This window comes from Musca autumnalis, unplaced genomic scaffold (genome assembly GCF_047663935.1).
Source record: "Musca autumnalis isolate F117 unplaced genomic scaffold, ASM4766393v1 scaffold_2, whole genome shotgun sequence".
In the NCBI taxonomy this organism is placed as follows: domain Eukaryota; kingdom Metazoa; phylum Arthropoda; class Insecta; order Diptera; family Muscidae; genus Musca; species Musca autumnalis.
Genome location: NW_027411755.1, coordinates 206,470,824 through 206,496,087, shown reverse-complemented (window position 1 = coordinate 206,496,087; position 25,264 = coordinate 206,470,824). Strand labels below are relative to the sequence as shown.

The 25,264-nt window shown below is 17.2% G+C and overlaps 1 protein-coding gene across 8 annotated transcripts in view; it reads left to right on the top strand.

Moving 5' to 3' along the window:
- Window positions 1-24,880, top strand: part of Trpgamma (Transient receptor potential cation channel gamma) — a 129,451-nt gene extending 104,571 nt beyond the window's left edge. For 5 of the 8 annotated variants that reach the window (XM_073966289.1, XM_073966290.1, XM_073966288.1 and 2 more), the window contains 10 exons: window positions 1,147-1,269; window positions 1,351-1,509; window positions 1,573-1,981; window positions 2,050-2,166; window positions 2,242-2,437; window positions 2,495-2,689; window positions 13,255-13,480; window positions 13,543-14,226; window positions 14,451-14,569; window positions 24,181-24,880. In XM_073966289.1, the coding sequence (XP_073822390.1) occupies window positions 1,147-1,269; window positions 1,351-1,509; window positions 1,573-1,981; window positions 2,050-2,166; window positions 2,242-2,437; window positions 2,495-2,689; window positions 13,255-13,480; window positions 13,543-14,226; window positions 14,451-14,569; window positions 24,181-24,423 (2,471 nt within the window). In that variant the 3' untranslated portion in view covers window positions 24,424-24,880. Of the gene's footprint in view, window positions 1-1,146; window positions 1,270-1,350; window positions 1,510-1,572; window positions 1,982-2,049; window positions 2,167-2,241; window positions 2,438-2,494; window positions 2,690-13,254; window positions 13,481-13,542; window positions 14,227-14,450; window positions 14,857-24,180 lie in introns of all 8 variants that reach the window. The other 3 variants (XR_012410058.1, XR_012410057.1, XM_073966293.1) reach the window with 2 other exon arrangements.
- The last annotated feature ends 384 nt before the right edge of the window (window positions 24,881-25,264 follow it).

Below are 25,264 nucleotides of genomic sequence, written 5' to 3'. Positions count from 1 at the left end.
ATATTAAATATTAAATATTAAATATTAAATATTAAATATTAAATATTAAATATTAAATATTAAATATTAAATATTAAATATTAAATATTAAATATTAAATATTAAATATTAAATATTAAATATTAAATATTAAATATTAAATATTAAATATTAAATATTAAATATTAAATATTAAATATTAAATATTAAATATTAAATATTAAATATTAAATATTAAATATTAAATATTAAATATTAAATATTAAATATTAAATATTAAATATTAAATATTAAATATTAAATATTAAATATTAAATATTAAATATTAAATATTAAATATTAAATATTAAATATTAAATATTAAATATTAAATATTAAATATTAAATATTAAATATTAAATATTAAATATTAAATATTAAATATTAAATATTAAATATTAAATATTAAATATTAAATATTAAATATTAAATATTAAATATTAAATATTAAATATTAAATATTAAATATTAAATATTAAATATTAAATATTAAATATTAAATATTAAATATTAAATATTAAATATTAAATATTAAATATTAAATATTAAATATTAAATATTAAATATTAAATATTAAATATTAAATATTAAATATTAAATATTAAATATTAAATATTAAATATTAAATATTAAATATTAAATATTAAATATTAAATATTAAATATTAAATATTAAATATTAAATATTAAATATTAAATATTAAATATTAAATATTAAATATTAAATATTAAATATTAAATATTAAATATTAAATATTAAATATTAAATATTAAATATTAAATATTAAATATTAAATATTAAATATTAAATATTAAATATTAAATATTAAATATTAAATATTAAATATTAAATATTAAATATTAAATATTAAATATTAAATATTAAATATTAAATATTAAATATTAAATATTAAATATTAAATATTAAATATTAAATATTAAATATAAAATATAAATATTAAATATAAAATATAAAACATAAAATTTTATTTTTTATGGATCTTCTATCCGTAGAAGGCCCCCAATGATTTTCTATCTACTAAGTATTTCTCGAGGATTCTACTATAGAAAATTTTTCTATCTATAAACGACTTCCAGTTTCCAGTGTAAACATTTGTTTCTATTTCAGGTATGATGTTTCCGATATTTTCATTGGCCTATATATTGGCACCGTATTCCAGTGTTGGACAAACAATGCGTAAACCTTTTATAAAATTTATCTGTCACAGTGCCTCATATTTTACATTTTTATGTAAGTAACAACAACAAATTCAACGGCTATAATAATCAGATCTGATATAAGAACGAAATGCAATAATACCTCTCCTTTTAGTTTTATTAATGTTGGCTTCACAGCGTATTGAAACCTTTATTGGAGGATGGTTTTGGTCGGATAGTAAAAACAGTATGGTACATCAGGTGGAGGAACTGCCCACGAAGCGGGGTGCCAAACCCACATTTATTGAGTGGTTAATATTGGCCTGGGTTAGTGGTATGTTGAGAACCCTTAGTTACTTTTTTATCCATTCTAAAATCATTTTCCATTCCTATTAAGGTCTTATCTGGAGCGAGGTGAAACAATTGTGGGATGTAGGCCTTCAAGAATATCTCAATGATATGTGGAATGTCATAGATTTCGTAACGAATTCGCTCTACGTGGCCACTGTGGCCCTTCGAGTTGTGTCATTTTTTCAAGTACAAAAAGAAATGATCACCAATCCGCATGCCACCGATCTACCGCGTGAGCGTTGGGATGCATGGGATCCAATGCTCATATCGGAAGGTCTTTTTAGTGCGGCCAACATTTTCAGTAGCCTCAAATTGGTTTATATATTTTCGGTTAATCCACATTTGGGTCCACTGCAAGTGTCATTGTCCCGCATGGTCATGGATATTATGAAATTCTTCTTTTTGTATGTTTTGGTATTGTTTGCCTTTGGTAGTGGCCTCAATCAGCTGCTGTGGTAGGTTGACGGGGACAAAGAATTCATAATCATAAGAACTTTTAAATAATCTATTGGATTTTTTTCAGGTATTATGCCGATTTAGAAAAGAAAAGATGTCCCGAGGTTTCACCCACAAATGTTTTGCTCAATATGAATGGTACCACTGATCCGAATGCTTGTATTGTGTGGCGACGGTTTTCCAAGTAAGGAAGCCATTAACATTCCTTGTGATTTTTATACTGAATCCATGTTCCTCTCTTTCTGTATCTGTTCCTTAGTCTCTTTGAAACAACCCAAACTCTGTTCTGGGCTGTATTTGGCCTAATCGATTTGGATAGCTTTGAATTGGATGGCATTAAAATCTTTACCCGTTTTTGGGGTATGCTAATGTTTGGCACCTATTCGGTTATAAATATTGTGGTCCTGCTAAATCTCCTGATAGCCATGATGAATCATTCGTATCAGTTGATATCGGTAGGTACTTTGTGATTTTCTATATATTGAATTTCTTTAAACATGATTTATTTTCAGGAACGTGCCGATGTTGAATGGAAATTTGCCCGCTCTAAACTGTGGATAAGCTATTTTGAAGAAGGCGGCACATGTCCGCCACCTTTTAATATAATTCCAACGCCCAAATCTATATGGTATGCCTTCAAGTGGGGTAGACGTGTCTTCTGCAGCGGTTCTTCGGCGGCCAGACGTGAACATTTGAAGACAATTAGGGTAAGTTAGGAGGTGGATGAATCAATCTTAACAACTGGAAGCAACAATCAAGGATAGAGGTCTTCTAAAAATAGAATACCATATAGAGTTTTTCTTTATAAATAAAGGACCACTAGAAATCTCTAGAAGAACATTTTATTTTATATTTGTTATACTATTTTTATATTTTTTATTTTTTTTTATATTTTATATTTTATATTTTATATTTTATATTTTATATTTTATATTTTATATTTTATATTTTATATTTTATATTTTATATTTTATATTTTATATTTTATATTTTATATTTTATATTTTATATTTTATATTTTATATTTTATATTTTATATTTTATATTTTATATTTTATATTTTATATTTTATATTTTATATTTTATATTTTATATTTTATATTTTATATTTTATATTTTATATTTTATATTTTATATTTTATATTTTATATTTTATATTTTATATTTTATATTTTATATTTTATATTTTATATTTTATATTTTATATTTTATATTTTATATTTTATATTTTATATTTTATATTTTATATTTTATATTTTATATTTTATATTTTATATTTTATATTTTATATTTTATATTTTATATTTTATATTTTATATTTTATATTTTATATTTTATATTTTATATTTTATATTTTATATTTTATATTTTATATTTTATATTTTATATTTTATATTTTATATTTTATATTTTATATTTTATATTTTATATTTTATATTTTATATTTTATATTTTATATTTTATATTTTATATTTTATATTTTATATTTTATATTTTATATTTTATATTTTATATTTTATATTTTATATTTTATATTTTATATTTTATATTTTATATTTTATATTTTATATTTTATATTTTATATTTTATATTTTATATTTTATATTTTATATTTTATATTTTATATTTTATATTTTATATTTTATATTTTATATTTTATATTTTATATTTTATATTTTATATTTTATATTTTATATTTTATATTTTATATTTTATATTTTATATTTTATATTTTATATTTTATATTTTATATTTTATATTTTATATTTTATATTTTATATTTTATATTTTATATTTTATATTTTATATTTTATATTTTATATTTTATATTTTATATTTTATATTTTATATTTTATATTTTATATTTTATATTTTATATTTTATATTTTATATTTTATATTTTATATTTTATATTTTATATTTTATATTTTATATTTTATATTTTATATTTTATATTTTATATTTTATATTTTATATTTTATATTTTATATTTTATATTTTATATTTTATATTTTATATTTTATATTTTATATTTTATATTTTATATTTTATATTTTATATTTTATATTTTATATTTTATATTTTATATTTTATATTTTATATTTTATATTTTATATTTTATATTTTATATTTTATATTTTATATTTTATATTTTATATTTTATATTTTATATTTTATATTTTATATTTTATATTTTATATTTTATATTTTATATTTTATATTTTATATTTTATATTTTATATTTTATATTTTATATTTTATATTTTATATTTTATATTTTATATTTTATATTTTATATTTTATATTTTATATTTTATATTTTATATTTTATATTTTATATTTTATATTTTATATTTTATATTTTATATTTTATATTTTATATTTTATATTTTATATTTTATATTTTATATTTTATATTTTATATTTTATATTTTATATTTTATATTTTATATTTTATATTTTATATTTTATATTTTATATTTTATATTTTATATTTTATATTTTATATTTTATATTTTATATTTTATATTTTATATTTTATATTTTATATTTTATATTTTATATTTTATATTTTATATTTTATATTTTATATTTTATATTTTATATTTTATATTTTATATTTTATATTTTATATTTTATATTTTATATTTTATATTTTATATTTTATATTTTATATTTTATATTTTATATTTTATATTTTATATTTTATATTTTATATTTTATATTTTATATTTTATATTTTATATTTTATATTTTATATTTTATATTTTATATTTTATATTTTATATTTTATATTTTATATTTTATATTTTATATTTTATATTTTATATTTTATATTTTATATTTTATATTTTATATTTTATATTTTATATTTTATATTTTATATTTTATATTTTATATTTTATATTTTATATTTTATATTTTATATTTTATATTTTATATTTTATATTTTATATTTTATATTTTATATTTTATATTTTATATTTTATATTTTATATTTTATATTTTATATTTTATATTTTATATTTTATATTTTATATTTTATATTTTATATTTTATATTTTATATTTTATATTTTATATTTTATATTTTATATTTTATATTTTATATTTTATATTTTATATTTTATATTTTATATTTTATATTTTATATTTTATATTTTATATTTTATATTTTATATTTTATATTTTATATTTTATATTTTATATTTTATATTTTATATTTTATATTTTATATTTTATATTTTATATTTTATATTTTATATTTTATATTTTATATTTTATATTTTATATTTTATATTTTATATTTTATATTTTATATTTTATATTTTATATTTTATATTTTATATTTTATATTTTATATTTTATATTTTATATTTTATATTTTATATTTTATATTTTATATTTTATATTTTATATTTTATATTTTATATTTTATATTTTATATTTTATATTTTATATTTTATATTTTATATTTTATATTTTATATTTTATATTTTATATTTTATATTTTATATTTTATATTTTATATTTTATATTTTATATTTTATATTTTATATTTTATATTTTATATTTTATATTTTATATTTTATATTTTATATTTTATATTTTATATTTTATATTTTATATTTTATATTTTATATTTTATATTTTATATTTTATATTTTATATTTTATATTTTATATTTTATATTTTATATTTTATATTTTATATTTTATATTTTATATTTTATATTTTATATTTTATATTTTATATTTTATATTTTATATTTTATATTTTATATTTTATATTTTATATTTTATATTTTATATTTTATATTTTATATTTTATATTTTATATTTTATATTTTATATTTTATATTTTATATTTTATATTTTATATTTTATATTTTATATTTTATATTTTATATTTTATATTTTATATTTTATATTTTATATTTTATATTTTATATTTTATATTTTATATTTTATATTTTATATTTTATATTTTATATTTTATATTTTATATTTTATATTTTATATTTTATATTTTATATTTTATATTTTATATTTTATATTTTATATTTTATATTTTATATTTTATATTTTATATTTTATATTTTATATTTTATATTTTATATTTTATATTTTATATTTTATATTTTATATTTTATATTTTATATTTTATATTTTATATTTTATATTTTATATTTTATATTTTATATTTTATATTTTATATTTTATATTTTATATTTTATATTTTATATTTTATATTTTATATTTTATATTTTATATTTTATATTTTATATTTTATATTTTATATTTTATATTTTATATTTTATATTTTATATTTTATATTTTATATTTTATATTTTATATTTTATATTTTATATTTTATATTTTATATTTTATATTTTATATTTTATATTTTATATTTTATATTTTATATTTTATATTTTATATTTTATATTTTATATTTTATATTTTATATTTTATATTTTATATTTTATATTTTATATTTTATATTTTATATTTTATATTTTATATTTTATATTTTATATTTTATATTTTATATTTTATATTTTATATTTTATATTTTATATTTTATATTTTATATTTTATATTTTATATTTTATATTTTATATTTTATATTTTATATTTTATATTTTATATTTTATATTTTATATTTTATATTTTATATTTTATATTTTATATTTTATATTTTATATTTTATATTTTATATTTTATATTTTATATTTTATATTTTATATTTTATATTTTATATTTTATATTTTATATTTTATATTTTATATTTTATATTTTATATTTTATATTTTATATTTTATATTTTATATTTTATATTTTATATTTTATATTTTATATTTTATATTTTATATTTTATATTTTATATTTTATATTTTATATTTTATATTTTATATTTTATATTTTATATTTTATATTTTATATTTTATATTTTATATTTTATATTTTATATTTTATATTTTATATTTTATATTTTATATTTTATATTTTATATTTTATATTTTATATTTTATATTTTATATTTTATATTTTATATTTTATATTTTATATTTTATATTTTATATTTTATATTTTATATTTTATATTTTATATTTTATATTTTATATTTTATATTTTATATTTTATATTTTATATTTTATATTTTATATTTTATATTTTATATTTTATATTTTATATTTTATATTTTATATTTTATATTTTATATTTTATATTTTATATTTTATATTTTATATTTTATATTTTATATTTTATATTTTATATTTTATATTTTATATTTTATATTTTATATTTTATATTTTATATTTTATATTTTATATTTTATATTTTATATTTTATATTTTATATTTTATATTTTATATTTTATATTTTATATTTTATATTTTATATTTTATATTTTATATTTTATATTTTATATTTTATATTTTATATTTTATATTTTATATTTTATATTTTATATTTTATATTTTATATTTTATATTTTATATTTTATATTTTATATTTTATATTTTATATTTTATATTTTATATTTTATATTTTATATTTTATATTTTATATTTTATATTTTATATTTTATATTTTATATTTTATATTTTATATTTTATATTTTATATTTTATATTTTATATTTTATATTTTATATTTTATATTTTATATTTTATATTTTATATTTTATATTTTATATTTTATATTTTATATTTTATATTTTATATTTTATATTTTATATTTTATATTTTATATTTTATATTTTATATTTTATATTTTATATTTTATATTTTATATTTTATATTTTATATTTTATATTTTATATTTTATATTTTATATTTTATATTTTATATTTTATATTTTATATTTTATATTTTATATTTTATATTTTATATTTTATATTTTATATTTTATATTTTATATTTTATATTTTATATTTTATATTTTATATTTTATATTTTATATTTTATATTTTATATTTTATATTTTATATTTTATATTTTATATTTTATATTTTATATTTTATATTTTATATTTTATATTTTATATTTTATATTTTATATTTTATATTTTATATTTTATATTTTATATTTTATATTTTATATTTTATATTTTATATTTTATATTTTATATTTTATATTTTATATTTTATATTTTATATTTTATATTTTATATTTTATATTTTATATTTTATATTTTATATTTTATATTTTATATTTTATATTTTATATTTTATATTTTATATTTTATATTTTATATTTTATATTTTATATTTTATATTTTATATTTTATATTTTATATTTTATATTTTATATTTTATATTTTATATTTTATATTTTATATTTTATATTTTATATTTTATATTTTATATTTTATATTTTATATTTTATATTTTATATTTTATATTTTATATTTTATATTTTATATTTTATATTTTATATTTTATATTTTATATTTTATATTTTATATTTTATATTTTATATTTTATATTTTATATTTTATATTTTATATTTTATATTTTATATTTTATATTTTATATTTTATATTTTATATTTTATATTTTATATTTTATATTTTATATTTTATATTTTATATTTTATATTTTATATTTTATATTTTATATTTTATATTTTATATTTTATATTTTATATTTTATATTTTATATTTTATATTTTATATTTTATATTTTATATTTTATATTTTATATTTTATATTTTATATTTTATATTTTATATTTTATATTTTATATTTTATATTTTATATTTTATATTTTATATTTTATATTTTATATTTTATATTTTATATTTTATATTTTATATTTTATATTTTATATTTTATATTTTATATTTTATATTTTATATTTTATATTTTATATTTTATATTTTATATTTTATATTTTATATTTTATATTTTATATTTTATATTTTATATTTTATATTTTATATTTTATATTTTATATTTTATATTTTATATTTTATATTTTATATTTTATATTTTATATTTTATATTTTATATTTTATATTTTATATTTTATATTTTATATTTTATATTTTATATTTTATATTTTATATTTTATATTTTATATTTTATATTTTATATTTTATATTTTATATTTTATATTTTATATTTTATATTTTATATTTTATATTTTATATTTTATATTTTATATTTTATATTTTATATTTTATATTTTATATTTTATATTTTATATTTTATATTTTATATTTTATATTTTATATTTTATATTTTATATTTTATATTTTATATTTTATATTTTATATTTTATATTTTATATTTTATATTTTATATTTTATATTTTATATTTTATATTTTATATTTTATATTTTATATTTTATATTTTATATTTTATATTTTATATTTTATATTTTATATTTTATATTTTATATTTTATATTTTATATTTTATATTTTATATTTTATATTTTATATTTTATATTTTATATTTTATATTTTATATTTTATATTTTATATTTTATATTTTATATTTTATATTTTATATTTTATATTTTATATTTTATATTTTATATTTTATATTTTATATTTTATATTTTATATTTTATATTTTATATTTTATATTTTATATTTTATATTTTATATTTTATATTTTATATTTTATATTTTATATTTTATATTTTATATTTTATATTTTATATTTTATATTTTATATTTTATATTTTATATTTTATATTTTATATTTTATATTTTATATTTTATATTTTATATTTTATATTTTATATTTTATATTTTATATTTTATATTTTATATTTTATATTTTATATTTTATATTTTATATTTTATATTTTATATTTTATATTTTATATTTTATATTTTATATTTTATATTTTATATTTTATATTTTATATTTTATATTTTATATTTTATATTTTATATTTTATATTTTATATTTTATATTTTATATTTTATATTTTATATTTTATATTTTATATTTTATATTTTATATTTTATATTTTATATTTTATATTTTATATTTTATATTTTATATTTTATATTTTATATTTTATATTTTATATTTTATATTTTATATTTTATATTTTATATTTTATATTTTATATTTTATATTTTATATTTTATATTTTATATTTTATATTTTATATTTTATATTTTATATTTTATATTTTATATTTTATATTTTATATTTTATATTTTATATTTTATATTTTATATTTTATATTTTATATTTTATATTTTATATTTTATATTTTATATTTTATATTTTATATTTTATATTTTATATTTTATATTTTATATTTTATATTTTATATTTTATATTTTATATTTTATATTTTATATTTTATATTTTATATTTTATATTTTATATTTTATATTTTATATTTTATATTTTATATTTTATATTTTATATTTTATATTTTATATTTTATATTTTATATTTTATATTTTATATTTTATATTTTATATTTTATATTTTATATTTTATATTTTATATTTTATATTTTATATTTTATATTTTATATTTTATATTTTATATTTTATATTTTATATTTTATATTTTATATTTTATATTTTATATTTTATATTTTATATTTTATATTTTATATTTTATATTTTATATTTTATATTTTATATTTTATATTTTATATTTTATATTTTATATTTTATATTTTATATTTTATATTTTATATTTTATATTTTATATTTTATATTTTATATTTTATATTTTATATTTTATATTTTATATTTTATATTTTATATTTTATATTTTATATTTTATATTTTATATTTTATATTTTATATTTTATATTTTATATTTTATATTTTATATTTTATATTTTATATTTTATATTTTATATTTTATATTTTATATTTTATATTTTATATTTTATATTTTATATTTTATATTTTATATTTTATATTTTATATTTTATATTTTATATTTTATATTTTATATTTTATATTTTATATTTTATATTTTATATTTTATATTTTATATTTTATATTTTATATTTTATATTTTATATTTTATATTTTATATTTTATATTTTATATTTTATATTTTATATTTTATATTTTATATTTTATATTTTATATTTTATATTTTATATTTTATATTTTATATTTTATATTTTATATTTTATATTTTATATTTTATATTTTATATTTTATATTTTATATTTTATATTTTATATTTTATATTTTATATTTTATATTTTATATTTTATATTTTATATTTTATATTTTATATTTTATATTTTATATTTTATATTTTATATTTTATATTTTATATTTTATATTTTATATTTTATATTTTATATTTTATATTTTATATTTTATATTTTATATTTTATATTTTATATTTTATATTTTATATTTTATATTTTATATTTTATATTTTATATTTTATATTTTATATTTTATATTTTATATTTTATATTTTATATTTTATATTTTATATTTTATATTTTATATTTTATATTTTATATTTTATATTTTATATTTTATATTTTATATTTTATATTTTATATTTTATATTTTATATTTTATATTTTATATTTTATATTTTATATTTTATATTTTATATTTTATATTTTATATTTTATATTTTATATTTTATATTTTATATTTTATATTTTATATTTTATATTTTATATTTTATATTTTATATTTTATATTTTATATTTTATATTTTATATTTTATATTTTATATTTTATATTTTATATTTTATATTTTATATTTTATATTTTATATTTTATATTTTATATTTTATATTTTATATTTTATATTTTATATTTTATATTTTATATTTTATATTTTATATTTTATATTTTATATTTTATATTTTATATTTTATATTTTATATTTTATATTTTATATTTTATATTTTATATTTTATATTTTATATTTTATATTTTATATTTTATATTTTATATTTTATATTTTATATTTTATATTTTATATTTTATATTTTATATTTTATATTTTATATTTTATATTTTATATTTTATATTTTATATTTTATATTTTATATTTTATATTTTATATTTTATATTTTATATTTTATATTTTATATTTTATATTTTATATTTTATATTTTATATTTTATATTTTATATTTTATATTTTATATTTTATATTTTATATTTTATATTTTATATTTTATATTTTATATTTTATATTTTATATTTTATATTTTATATTTTATATTTTATATTTTATATTTTATATTTTATATTTTATATTTTATATTTTATATTTTATATTTTATATTTTATATTTTATATTTTATATTTTATATTTTATATTTTATATTTTATATTTTATATTTTATATTTTATATTTTATATTTTATATTTTATATTTTATATTTTATATTTTATATTTTATATTTTATATTTTATATTTTATATTTTATATTTTATATTTTATATTTTATATTTTATATTTTATATTTTATATTTTATATTTTATATTTTATATTTTATATTTTATATTTTATATTTTATATTTTATATTTTATATTTTATATTTTATATTTTATATTTTATATTTTATATTTTATATTTTATATTTTATATTTTATATTTTATATTTTATATTTTATATTTTATATTTTATATTTTATATTTTATATTTTATATTTTATATTTTATATTTTATATTTTATATTTTATATTTTATATTTTATATTTTATATTTTATATTTTATATTTTATATTTTATATTTTATATTTTATATTTTATATTTTATATTTTATATTTTATATTTTATATTTTATATTTTATATTTTATATTTTATATTTTATATTTTATATTTTATATTTTATATTTTATATTTTATATTTTATATTTTATATTTTATATTTTATATTTTATATTTTATATTTTATATTTTATATTTTATATTTTATATTTTATATTTTATATTTTATATTTTATATTTTATATTTTATATTTTATATTTTATATTTTATATTTTATATTTTATATTTTATATTTTATATTTTATATTTTATATTTTATATTTTATATTTTATATTTTATATTTTATATTTTATATTTTATATTTTATATTTTATATTTTATATTTTATATTTTATATTTTATATTACATATTTTTTATATAATTTTGTAGAAGGGTCTTCTATCTGATCCGAAAGGATTTGAACCTTCAGAAGATCTTAGACAGTCCTTATATCTCTAGAATGCCTCTAAAGAATCTTCTATAAGAAATATTTTGAATAGAAAATATAATGCGTCCCTCTCTTTTTTCCAGCGAAAAGCTCAACAAGCCAATGATCGTGATTTCAAATATCAACAAATTATGCGGAATCTAGTTCGACGTTATGTAACCGTGGAACAACGTAAAGCCGAGTCTCAAGGAGTAACTGAAGATGATGTCAATGAAATTAAACAGGACATCTCAGCATTCCGCTGTGAATTGGTGGAAATACTGAAGAACAGTGGGATGGATACAAATGTATCGGCAGGTCAAGGAGGAGGTAAGAATAAAAGGGACATAGTAATGGCAACCCAAACCTGATTATTTTTTCTTTTCCTCCAGGTGGTGGTAAAAAGAATCGACAAAAAGAACGCCGTCTCATGAAAGGTTTCAACATAGCACCACCAGGTTCGACAGGCTCCTTGGCACCGGTAGCTGAGTTCTCCTCATCTTTGGATAATTTCGAACAGCAACATGATATTCTGTCCTCAACACTATCGAATCTCTTTACACCGAATTTCATGCAAAAGAAAGCCACATTCTGTGCAAGTGATAGTTTCAATAGCATGGAGTCACCTCCACCCTCCCTTATATCCACCGTCAATACGGTACAATCGGCCAATAAGTATAACAAATCCACACTGAAGCCGTATAACAAACGAATTGCTGGCCACAAAAAGAAATGGGGTACCCTTATAGAGGCTGCCAAGGTGGGTAATGTTTCGAAGATGTTGGGACGTTCCAAGTCGGAGGATTCAGTGTGTAATTCTTCGACAACTTCGTCGCCGGTACATGGACAAGTGCGTGTGACTTACTCACAAAATGGGCAAAGTTATTACAGCAGCAATTCAAATGATTCCACAACAACAACACCGATGAGTGCTGCTGGTGCCACACCCACCATACGCAAAGATCATTTGAAGCCATTGAATGTTAATGGACCCTCCACACTGGGTGGATTAACGGCAGCCCTCAATGGAACAGGAAACTTGGGAGGTGGTTCCCATTTCTTTCACACACCCACGGGTAAATGAAATGCATTTTTGTTTATGGTTTTCGGATATTTTTGTTTTTGAATCCTTTCGCTCCCAAAGAGGAAAGGATAACTAACAAAACGAAAAAGAAACAAAGTAGTTGTAGGTGTTGTATTTGCTGGAGGTATGTAAATGTATCCACATTTTTTCTTTTTCTTCTTTTCTTTTGTTTCTTTCCCCTCCGTTGTTGCGTACCTCTGTTGTTTTGCTAAAAAGGTCTTACCGCTATTGCCGCTTTAAAAAAGAAACGTAAAAAATTCTCATCGAGCAAAAACATATGCCCCGTTACCGAATCAATATCAACCTCAAATGCTGCGGATCTATTAAACGATAAGGTTTTGTATATTTGTACCTGATAACGGCTTTATTTTGTTTTGAAATTCAATTTTGTGCCCACGATTTACTGCTACCACAACCTACTTCTGTACTGTAACTACTGCAAGCACCCTACCTACCACCACCCACCACTAGCACCGATTACGACCAACAAATCGAAATATTTATGCTAAACTAAAGTATTTTTTCCAATAAGCACGATTTAACCAACACCGCACCTATATCTTCCTTCTTCAACATCCTTAAACGTAAACCTAAAGTTTTTGGTTGATTATTTTTATATAATGTACGTAAAGCACCGTTATTTTAGATTTTCTTTGTTTTGCATGCACCCAACTAAACAATTAATCTTTCCTATGAAAGAATTTCACTGCAGAAAATATCATTCAAATCTAGTTTACTTATAGAAAACTTTATCCGAATAAAGCATTCATGCATAAAAAGTTTTCCGGATAAAGGTTTCATATAGAGAATGTTTTCCGTAGGAAAAACTTACTTCGTTCTCAATAGCAGAAATTTATTATTATAACGTTTTCAATAAGGAAAATTTATTAGTTTTTAAATATATAGATCAACTAGAAAATGTATTCGGAAATCTTTCTTTTTTAATTCGGATAACGTCTTCTATTGGACAATTTGGTGCGGATAACGTTCTCTATAGGAGACATTTATTCGGATAACGTTTTCTCTGAGGAACATTTATTAGGACTTCTTTTTATAGGAAAACTTTACTCGGACAACATTTGCTACATTAAAATTTTATTCGGATAAAGTTTTCTATAAAACAACTTTATTCTGTTAATTTATCTATACGAAAATTACAATCGGATAATTGATTTTTTTTCGGATTACGTTTTGTATCGGAAAATTTTATTAGGGTAAAGTTGTCTATAGGAAGACCTTATTCAGATAACGATAACTTTATTTGGATAACGTTTTCTATAGACAAATTTTGTTCGGATAATGTTTTCTGTAGTAAAACCTTACTCAGACAACGTTTTCCATAGTAAAACTTTATTCGGATAACATTTTCTATATCAAAATTTTATTCGGATAACGTTTTCACAATTCGAAAATTTTATTCGAATAACTTTTGGTATGGGATTTTTTTTTTTTTTATAACGTTTTCTATAAGAAACTTTTACTCAGATAACGCTTTTTATGTACGAAACTTTATTCGGATAACGTTTTCTATGGTAAAACTTTACTCGGATAACGCTTTTTATAGGAAAATATCCGAATAACATTTTCCATACGAAAACATTATCCGGAGAACATTTTCTATACAAAAACATTATCCAGAGAATATTTTCTACAAAAACATTATCGGGAAAATATTTTTTATACAAAAACATTATCCGGAACATTTTTTATACAAAAACATTTTCCGGATAAAATTTTCTATACGAAAATGTTATTCGGATAACGTTCTCTATAGGAAACATTTTTTGGATAACGGTTTCTATAGGAAACATTTACTCGGATAACGCTTTTCCTATAGAAAAACTTTATGCGGATAACGTTTTCTATGGTAAAACTTTATTCGGATAACATTTTCTATACGACAACATTATCCGGATAACATTTTCTATACGTAAACATTATCCGGAAAACTATTTTGTTACATTTTCTATACAAAAACATTATCCGGAAAACATTTTCTATACAAAACCATTATCCGCATAAAATTTTCTATACGAAAACATTATCCGGATAACATTTTCTGTTCGAAAAGATTATCCTGATAACATTTTCTATGCGAAAACATTATCCGTATAACATATTCTATACGTAAACACTATCCGGATAAAAATTTCTATACGTAAATATTATCCGAATAACATTTTCTATACGAAAATATTATCCGGATAAAATTTTCTGTACGAAAACATTATCCGATTAACATTTTCTATACGAAAGCATTATCCGGATAACATTTTCTATACGAAAACTTTATGCGGATAATGTTTTTGTGTAGAAAATTTTATCCGGATAATGTTTTCATATAGAAAATGTTTTCCGTATAATGTTTTCGTATAGAAAATGTTATCCGGATAATGTTTTCATTTAGAAAATGTTAACCGGATAATGTTTTCGTAGAGAAAATGTTATCCGGATAATGTTTTCGTATAGAAAATGTTATCCGGATAATGTTTTCGTATAGGAAATGTTATCCGGATAATGTTTTCGTATAGAAAATGTTATCCGGATAATGTTTTCGTATAGAAAATGTTATCCGGATAATGTTTTCGTATAGAAAACTTCTATAAAAATAACATCCGGATAAAATTATTCTATCGATTCATGAATCGAATAAAATTTACCATTTTTTACCAAATCTACCAATGTCAACCGGATGCCATTTTCCTATAGAAAATATCATACGGATAACATTTACTTATACAAAATATTTTGCTATAAAAATATCATCCACATAAAATTTCATATAGAAAATCTAATCTATACAAAAACATTATCCGGATAACATTTTTTTATACGAAAACATTATCTGGATAACATTTTCTATAGGAAAACATTATCCGGATAACATTTTCTATACAAAAACATAATCCGGTTAAAATTTTCTATAGAAAAATATTATACGGATGAGTTTTCTATATGAAAACACTATCCGGATAATGTTTTTGTTTTCTATACGATCTAATCTATACAAAAACATTATCCGGATAACATTTTTTTATACGAAAACATTATCTGGATAACATTTTCTATACGAAAACATTATCCGGATAACATTTTCTATACGAAAACATGATCCGGATAACATTTTCTATATGAAAACATTATCCGGATAACATTTTTTATAAGAAAACATTATCTGGATAACATTTTCTATACGAAAACATTATCCGGATAAAATTTTCTGTGCGAAAACATTATCCGGATAATATTTTCTATAGCAAACTATTATCCGGATAATATTTTCTATAGGAAACTATTATACGGATGATCTTTTCTATACGAAAACATTATTTGGATAAGATTTCTTATACGAGAACATTATCCAGATAAAATTTTCTATAGGAAAACATTATCAGGATAACATTTTCTATACGAAAACATTATTCGGATAACATTTTCTATACTAAAACATTATCCGGCTAACATTTTTAATACGAAAACATTATCCGGATAACATTTTCTATACGAAAACATTATCCGGATAACATTTTCTATACGAAAGCATTTTCTATACGAAAACATTATCCGGATAACATTTTCTATACGAAAACATTATCCGGATAACATTTTCTATACGAAAACATTATCCGGATAACATTTTCTATACGAAAACATTATCCGGATAACATTTTCTATACGAAAACATTATCCGGATAACATTTTCTATACGAAAACATTATCCGGATAACATTTTCTATACGAAAACATTATCCGGATAACATTTTCTATACGAAAACATTATCCGGATAACATTTTCTATACGAAAACATTATCCGGATAACATTTTCTATACGAAAACATTATCCGGATAACATTTCTATACGAAAACGTTATCCGGATAACATTTTCTATACGAAAACATTATCCGGATAACATTTTCTATACGAAAACATTATCCGGATAACATTTTCTATACGAAAACATTATCCGGATAACATTTTCTATACGAAAACATTATCCGGATAACATTTTCTATACGAAAACATTATCCGGATAACATTTTCTATACGAAAACATTATCCGGATAACATTTTCTATACGTAATCATTATCCGCATAACATTTTCTATACGTAAACATTATTCGGAAAGCATTTTCTGTATGAAAACATTATCCGGATAACATTTTCTATACAAAAACATAATCCGGTTAAAATTTTCTATAGAAAAATATTATACGGATGAGTTTTCTATATGAAAACACTATCCGGATAATGTTTTCGTATAGAAAACAAAAACATTATCCGGATAACATTTTCTATACGAAAACATTATCCGGATAACATTTTCTATACGAAAACATGATCCGGATAACATTTTCTATATGAAAACATTATCCGGATAACATTTTTTATACGAAAACATTATCTGGATAACATTTTCTATACGAAAACATTATCCGGATAAAATTTTCTGTGCGAAAACATTATCCTGATAACATTTTCTATGCGAAAACATTATCCGGATAATATTTTCTATAGGAAACTATTATACGGATGATCTTTTCTATACGAAAACATTATTTGGATAAGATTTCTTATACGAGAACATTATCCGGATAAAATTTTCTATAGGAAAACATTATCAGGATAACATTTTCTATACGAAAACATTATTCGGATAACATTTTCCATACTAAAACATTATCCGGCTAACATTTTTAATACGAAAACATTATCCGGATAACATTTTCTATACGAAAACATTATCCGGATAACATTTTCTATACGAAAACATTATCCGGATAACATTTTCTATACGAAAACATTATCCGGATAACATTTTCTATACGAAAACATTATCCGGATAACATTTTCTATACGAAAACATTATCCGGATAACATTTCTATACGAAAACATTATCCGGATAACATTTTCTATACGAAAACATTATCCGGATAACATTTTCTATACGAAAACATTATCCGGATAACATTTTCTATACGAAAACATTATCCGGATAACATTTTCTATACGAAAACATTATCCGGATAACATTTTCTATACGAAAACATTATCCGGATAACATTTCTATACGTAATCATTATCCGCATAACATTTTCTATACGTAAACATTATTCGGAAAGCATTTTCTGTATGAAAACATTATCCGGATAACAATTTCTATACGAAAACATTATCCGGATAACATTTCTATACGAAAACATTATCCGGATAACATTTTCTATACGAAAACATTATCCGGATAACATTTTCTATACGAAAACATTATCCGGATAACATTTTCTATACGAAAACATTATCCGGATAACATTTTCTATACGAAAACATTATCCGGATAACATTTTCTATACGAAAACATTATCCGGTTAACATTTTCTAAATGAAAACATTATCCGGATAACATTTTCTATACGAAAACATTATCCAGATAAAATTTTCTATACGTAATCGTTATCCGCATAACATTTTCTATACGTAAACATTATTCGGAAAGCATTTTCTGTATGAAAACATTATCCGGATAACAATTTCTATACGAAAACATTATCCGGATAACATTTCTATACGAAAACATTATCCGGATAACATTTTCTATACGAAAACATTATCCGGATAACATTTTCTATACGAAAACATTATCCGGATAACATTTTCTATACGAAAACATTATCCGGATAACATTTTCTATACGAAAACATTATCCGGATAACATTTTCTATACGAAAACATTATCCGGATAACATTTTCTATACGAAAACATTATCCGGATAACATTTTCTATACGAAAACATTATCCGGATAACATTTTCTATACGAAAACATTATCCGGATAACATTTTCTATACGAAAACATTATCCGGATAATATTTTCTATACGAAAACATTATCCGGTTAACATTTTCTAAATGAAAACATTATCCGGATAACATTTTCTATACGAAAACATTATACGGAAAACATTTTCTATATGAAAACATTATCCAGATAAAATTTTCTATACATAATCATTATCCGCATAACATTTTCTATACGTAAACATTATTCGGAAAGCATTTTCTGTATGAAAACATTATCCGGATAACAATTTCTATACGAAAACATTATCCAGATAAAATTTTCTATACGTAATCATTATCCGCATAACATTTTCTATACGTAAACATTATTCGGAAAGCATTTTCCGTATGAAAACATTATCTGGATAACAATTTCTATACGAAAACATTATCCGGATAACATTTGTATACGCAAACATTATCCGGATAACATTTTCTATACGAAAACATTATCCGGATAACATTTTCTATACGAAAACATTATCCGGATAACATTTTCTATACGAAAACATTATCCGGATAACATTTTCTATACGAAAACATTATCCGGATAACATTTTCTATACGAAAACATTATCCGGATAACATTTTCTATACGAAAACATTATCCGGATAACATTTTCTATACGAAAACATTATCCGGATAACATTTTCTATACGAAAACATTATCCGGATAACATTTTCTATACGAAAACATTATCCGGATAACATTTTCTATACGAAAACATTATCCGGATAACATTTTCTATACGAAAACATTATCCGGTTAACATTTTCTATACGAAAACATTATCCGGTTAACATTTTCTAAATGAAAACATTATCCGGATAACATTTTCTATACGAAAACATTATACGGAAAACATTTTCTATATGAAAACATTATCCGGATAAAATTTTCTACACAAAAACATTATCCGGATAATGTTTACGTATACAAAATGTTATCCGCATAAAGTTTTCGTATAGAAAATGTTAATCGGATAATGTTTTCGTACAGAAAATTTTATCCGGATAATATTTTCGTATAGAAAATGTTATTCGGATAATATTTACGTATAGAAATTTTTATCCGGATAGTGTTTACGTATAGAATATGTTATACGGATAATGTTTTCGCATAGAAAATGTTATCAGGATAATCTTTTCGAACAGAAAATGTTATCCGGATAATGTTTTCGTATAGAAAATTTTATGCGGATAATGTTTTTGTATAGAAAAGGTAACAAAAAAGTTTTCCGGATAATGTTTACGTATAGAAAATGTTATCCGGATAATGTTTTCGTATAGAAAATGGTATCCGAATAAAGTTTTACCATAGAAAACGTTATCCGCATAAAGTTTTTCTATAGGAAAAGCGTTATCCGAGTAAATGTTTCCTATAGAAACCGTTATCCAAGAAATGTTTCCTATAGAGGACGTTATCCGAATAAAATTTTCGTATAGAAAATTTTATCCGGAAAATGTTTTTGTATAAATAATGTTCCGGATAATGTTTTTGTATAAAAAATATTTTCCCGATAATGTTTTTATAGAAAATGTTCTCCGGATAATGTTTTCGTATGGAAAATGTTATTCGGATATTTTTCCTATAAAAAGCGTTATCCGAGTAAAGTTTTACCATAGAAAACGTTATCCGAATAAAGTTTCGTACATAAAAAGCGTTATCTGAGTAAAAGTTTCTTATAGAAAACGTTATCAAAAAAAAAATCCTATACAAAAAGTTATCCGAATAAAATTTTCGAATTGTGAAAACGTTATCCGAATAAAATTTTGATATAGAAAATGTTATCCGAATAAAGTTTTACTATGGAAAACGTTGTCTGAGTAAGGTTTTACTACAGAAAACATTATCCGAACAAAATTTGTCTATAGAAAACGTTATCCAAATAAAATTATCGTTATCTGAATAAGGTCTTCCTATAGACAACTTTACCCTAATAAAATTTTCCGATAGAAAACGTAATCCGAAAAAACTTCAATTATCCGATTGTAATTTTCGTATAGATAAATTAACCGAAAAAATTGTTTTATAGAAAATCTAATCCATACAAAAACATTATCCGGATAACATTTTTTTATACGAAAACATTATCTGGATAACATTTTCTATAGGAAAACATTATCCGGATAACATTTTCTATACAAAAACATAATCCGGTTAAAATTTTCTATAGAAAAATATTATACGGATGAGTTTTCTATATGAAAACACTATCCGGATAATGTTTTCGTATAGAAAACAAAAACATTATCCGGATAACATTTTCTATACGAAAACATTATCCGGATAACATTTTCTATACGAAAACATGATCCGGATAACATATTCTATATGAAAACATTATCCGGATAACATTTTTTATACGAAAACATTATCTGGATAACATTTTCTATACGAAAACATTATCCGGATAAAATTTTCTGTGCGAAAACATTATCCTGATGACATTTTCTATGCGAAAACATTATCCGGATAATATTTTCTACAGGAAACTATTATACGGATAATCTTTTCTATACGAAAACATTATTTGGATAAGATTTCTTATACGAGAACATTATCCGGATAAAATTTTCTATAGGAAAACATTATCCGGATAATGTTTTCGTATACGAAAACATTATCCGAATAATATTTTCTATGCGAAAACATTATCAGGATAACATTTTCTATACGAAAACATTATTCGGATAACATTTTCTAAACTAAAACATTATCCGGCTATCATTTTTAATACGAAAACATTATCCGGATAACATTTTCTATACGAAAACATTATCCGGATAACATTTTCGTATTAAAAATGTTAGCCGGATAATGTTTTAGTATAGAAAATGTTATACGAATAATGTTTTCGTATAGAAAATGTTATCCTGATAATGTTTTCCTATAGAAAATTTTATCCGGATAATGTTCTCGTATAAGAAATCTTATCCAAATAATGTTTTCGTATAGAAAAGATCATCCGTATAATAGTTTCCTATAGAAAATATTATCCGGATAATGTTTTCGCATAGAAAATGTTATCAGGATAATGTTTTCGCACAGAAAATTTTATCCGGATAATGTTTTCGTATAGAAAATGTTATCCAGATAATGTTTTCGTATAAAAAATGTTATCCGGATAATGTTTTCATATAGAAAATGTTATCCGGATCATGTTTTCGTATAGAAAATGTTATCCGGATAATGGTTTCGTATAGAAAATGTTATCCGGATAATGTTTTTGTTTTCTATACGAAAACATTATCCGGATAGTGTTTTCATATAGAAAACTCATCCGTATAATATTTTTCTATAGAAAATTTTAACCGGATTATGTTTTTGTATAGAAAATGTTATCCGGATAATGTTTTCCTATAGAAAATGTTATCCAGATAATGTTTTCGTATAAAAAAATGTTATCCGGATAATGTTTTTGTATGGATTAGATTTTCTATATGAAATTTTATGTGGATGATATTTTTGTAGCAAGATATTTTGTATAAGTAAATGTTATCCGTATGATATTTTCTATAGGAAAATGGCATCCGGTTGACATTGGTAGATTTGGTAAAAAATGGTAAATTTTATTCGATTCATGAATCGATAGAATAATTTTATCCGGATGTTATTTTTATAGGAAAATGTTATCCGGATAAAATTTTCTATGGGAACATTTTATACGGATGGTATTTTCTAAAGAAACATTTTATACGGATGATATTTTCCATAAGAAAATTACAATTTTTTTTTTGAAGACCATCCATAAAAATCTGTATGCGGTCCACTCTTACGTATACTTGCTATTCTTATAGTACGTTTACATTTAACCGGATTTAAAAAACCCAATGGGTTTTAAATGTCAATTCAATTGTTTACATGTCAAATAAATCTTCATAAAGAAGTTTAACCCTAATAAAGGCTATAATATAAACAGGCTATTAATAATGCGTGGTTACTATTGGAACAAAAATTATTACCAAATTAGATTTTATTATATTTTATATATGTATTTGTTTTTTGTGTGCATGTTTTGGAATATCTAATTTTAATTTCAAATCCCCTTACTTATTTTTATTCTCATAAAAATTATTATACACTCTTCTTCTTAAATACATCAGGCATTAAAACGTGTCTCCAGTTATCCGGCCTCCGATGGAACTGCTCAAAACAAAGATGCCGCAAATGTAGCGAAACCGAGACGCCATGAACAGACACAAAGTCAACATGACTCAGTGGAGACTTCAACAGAATTTACGCTGGCCAGTGAAAAGCAGCACCTGGATCCATCGAATACATCGGTTAATTCGCGTGAACCATTAATCAGTGGCAGTAGTGGTGCTTCAACGGGTGTGATCCATTGAGTGGCACCAATAGCGGCGGCTACCGGAAAACGGCGGTGAGGGGAATAGCCCCCAAGAAAAAAATGGGCAAGCATTTATACATATACACGTTTTAATTGATTTATAAACTACACGATATGGACAAAGATGGACGGAAGTAAGGCCACGTTTTCGCTGCGTGCAAAAATGTTGTTTATGCAAAAGTTCAGGATGTGTGACAGCAAAGATGATTATGATGAGTTTATTTCGAAATTTAAAAATATTGAATTCACATCAACATTTGAAAATTTCTAATTACAAATGAAAACAAACGGTACATAATTAAATACATACATATGTATTTACATCTACACTGGAAACAATGCTGCCATATGGTCAAAAATGCGGACAAAACACATCACTGCCGTTTCATTTAATATCCACAGTAGAAAAGAAATAAATAAAAATAGTAAAAAAACGAAACTAACAATAAACACTATTTTGAAAAGAAATTAAAAAACGTTTAGAACAAATTAATACATACAAATATTCAATGAAAAAAATCTCCAAGATTTATCGTCAAACGCATGAATATTCCCAAAAAAGAAGACAAAAAACAAACAAGAAACTAAAAAACACCAATTAAAGTATACCAAGGAAACATTTCACTTCTTCTCCTCTCTAATCACAATCACCCACAACAAAAAAAAACCTACCTTAACCACCGCACAATTGCCTCAAATCACAATCACTCAACTACCTAATCTGTTACACCTGCAAAAAGACGCATAAAAACACATGTTTATCTACATATGTATATGGTCCTCTATCTACCTTCTAATCTTAATGATCCCACACTATCGCTCTATCACTAATCGTACAT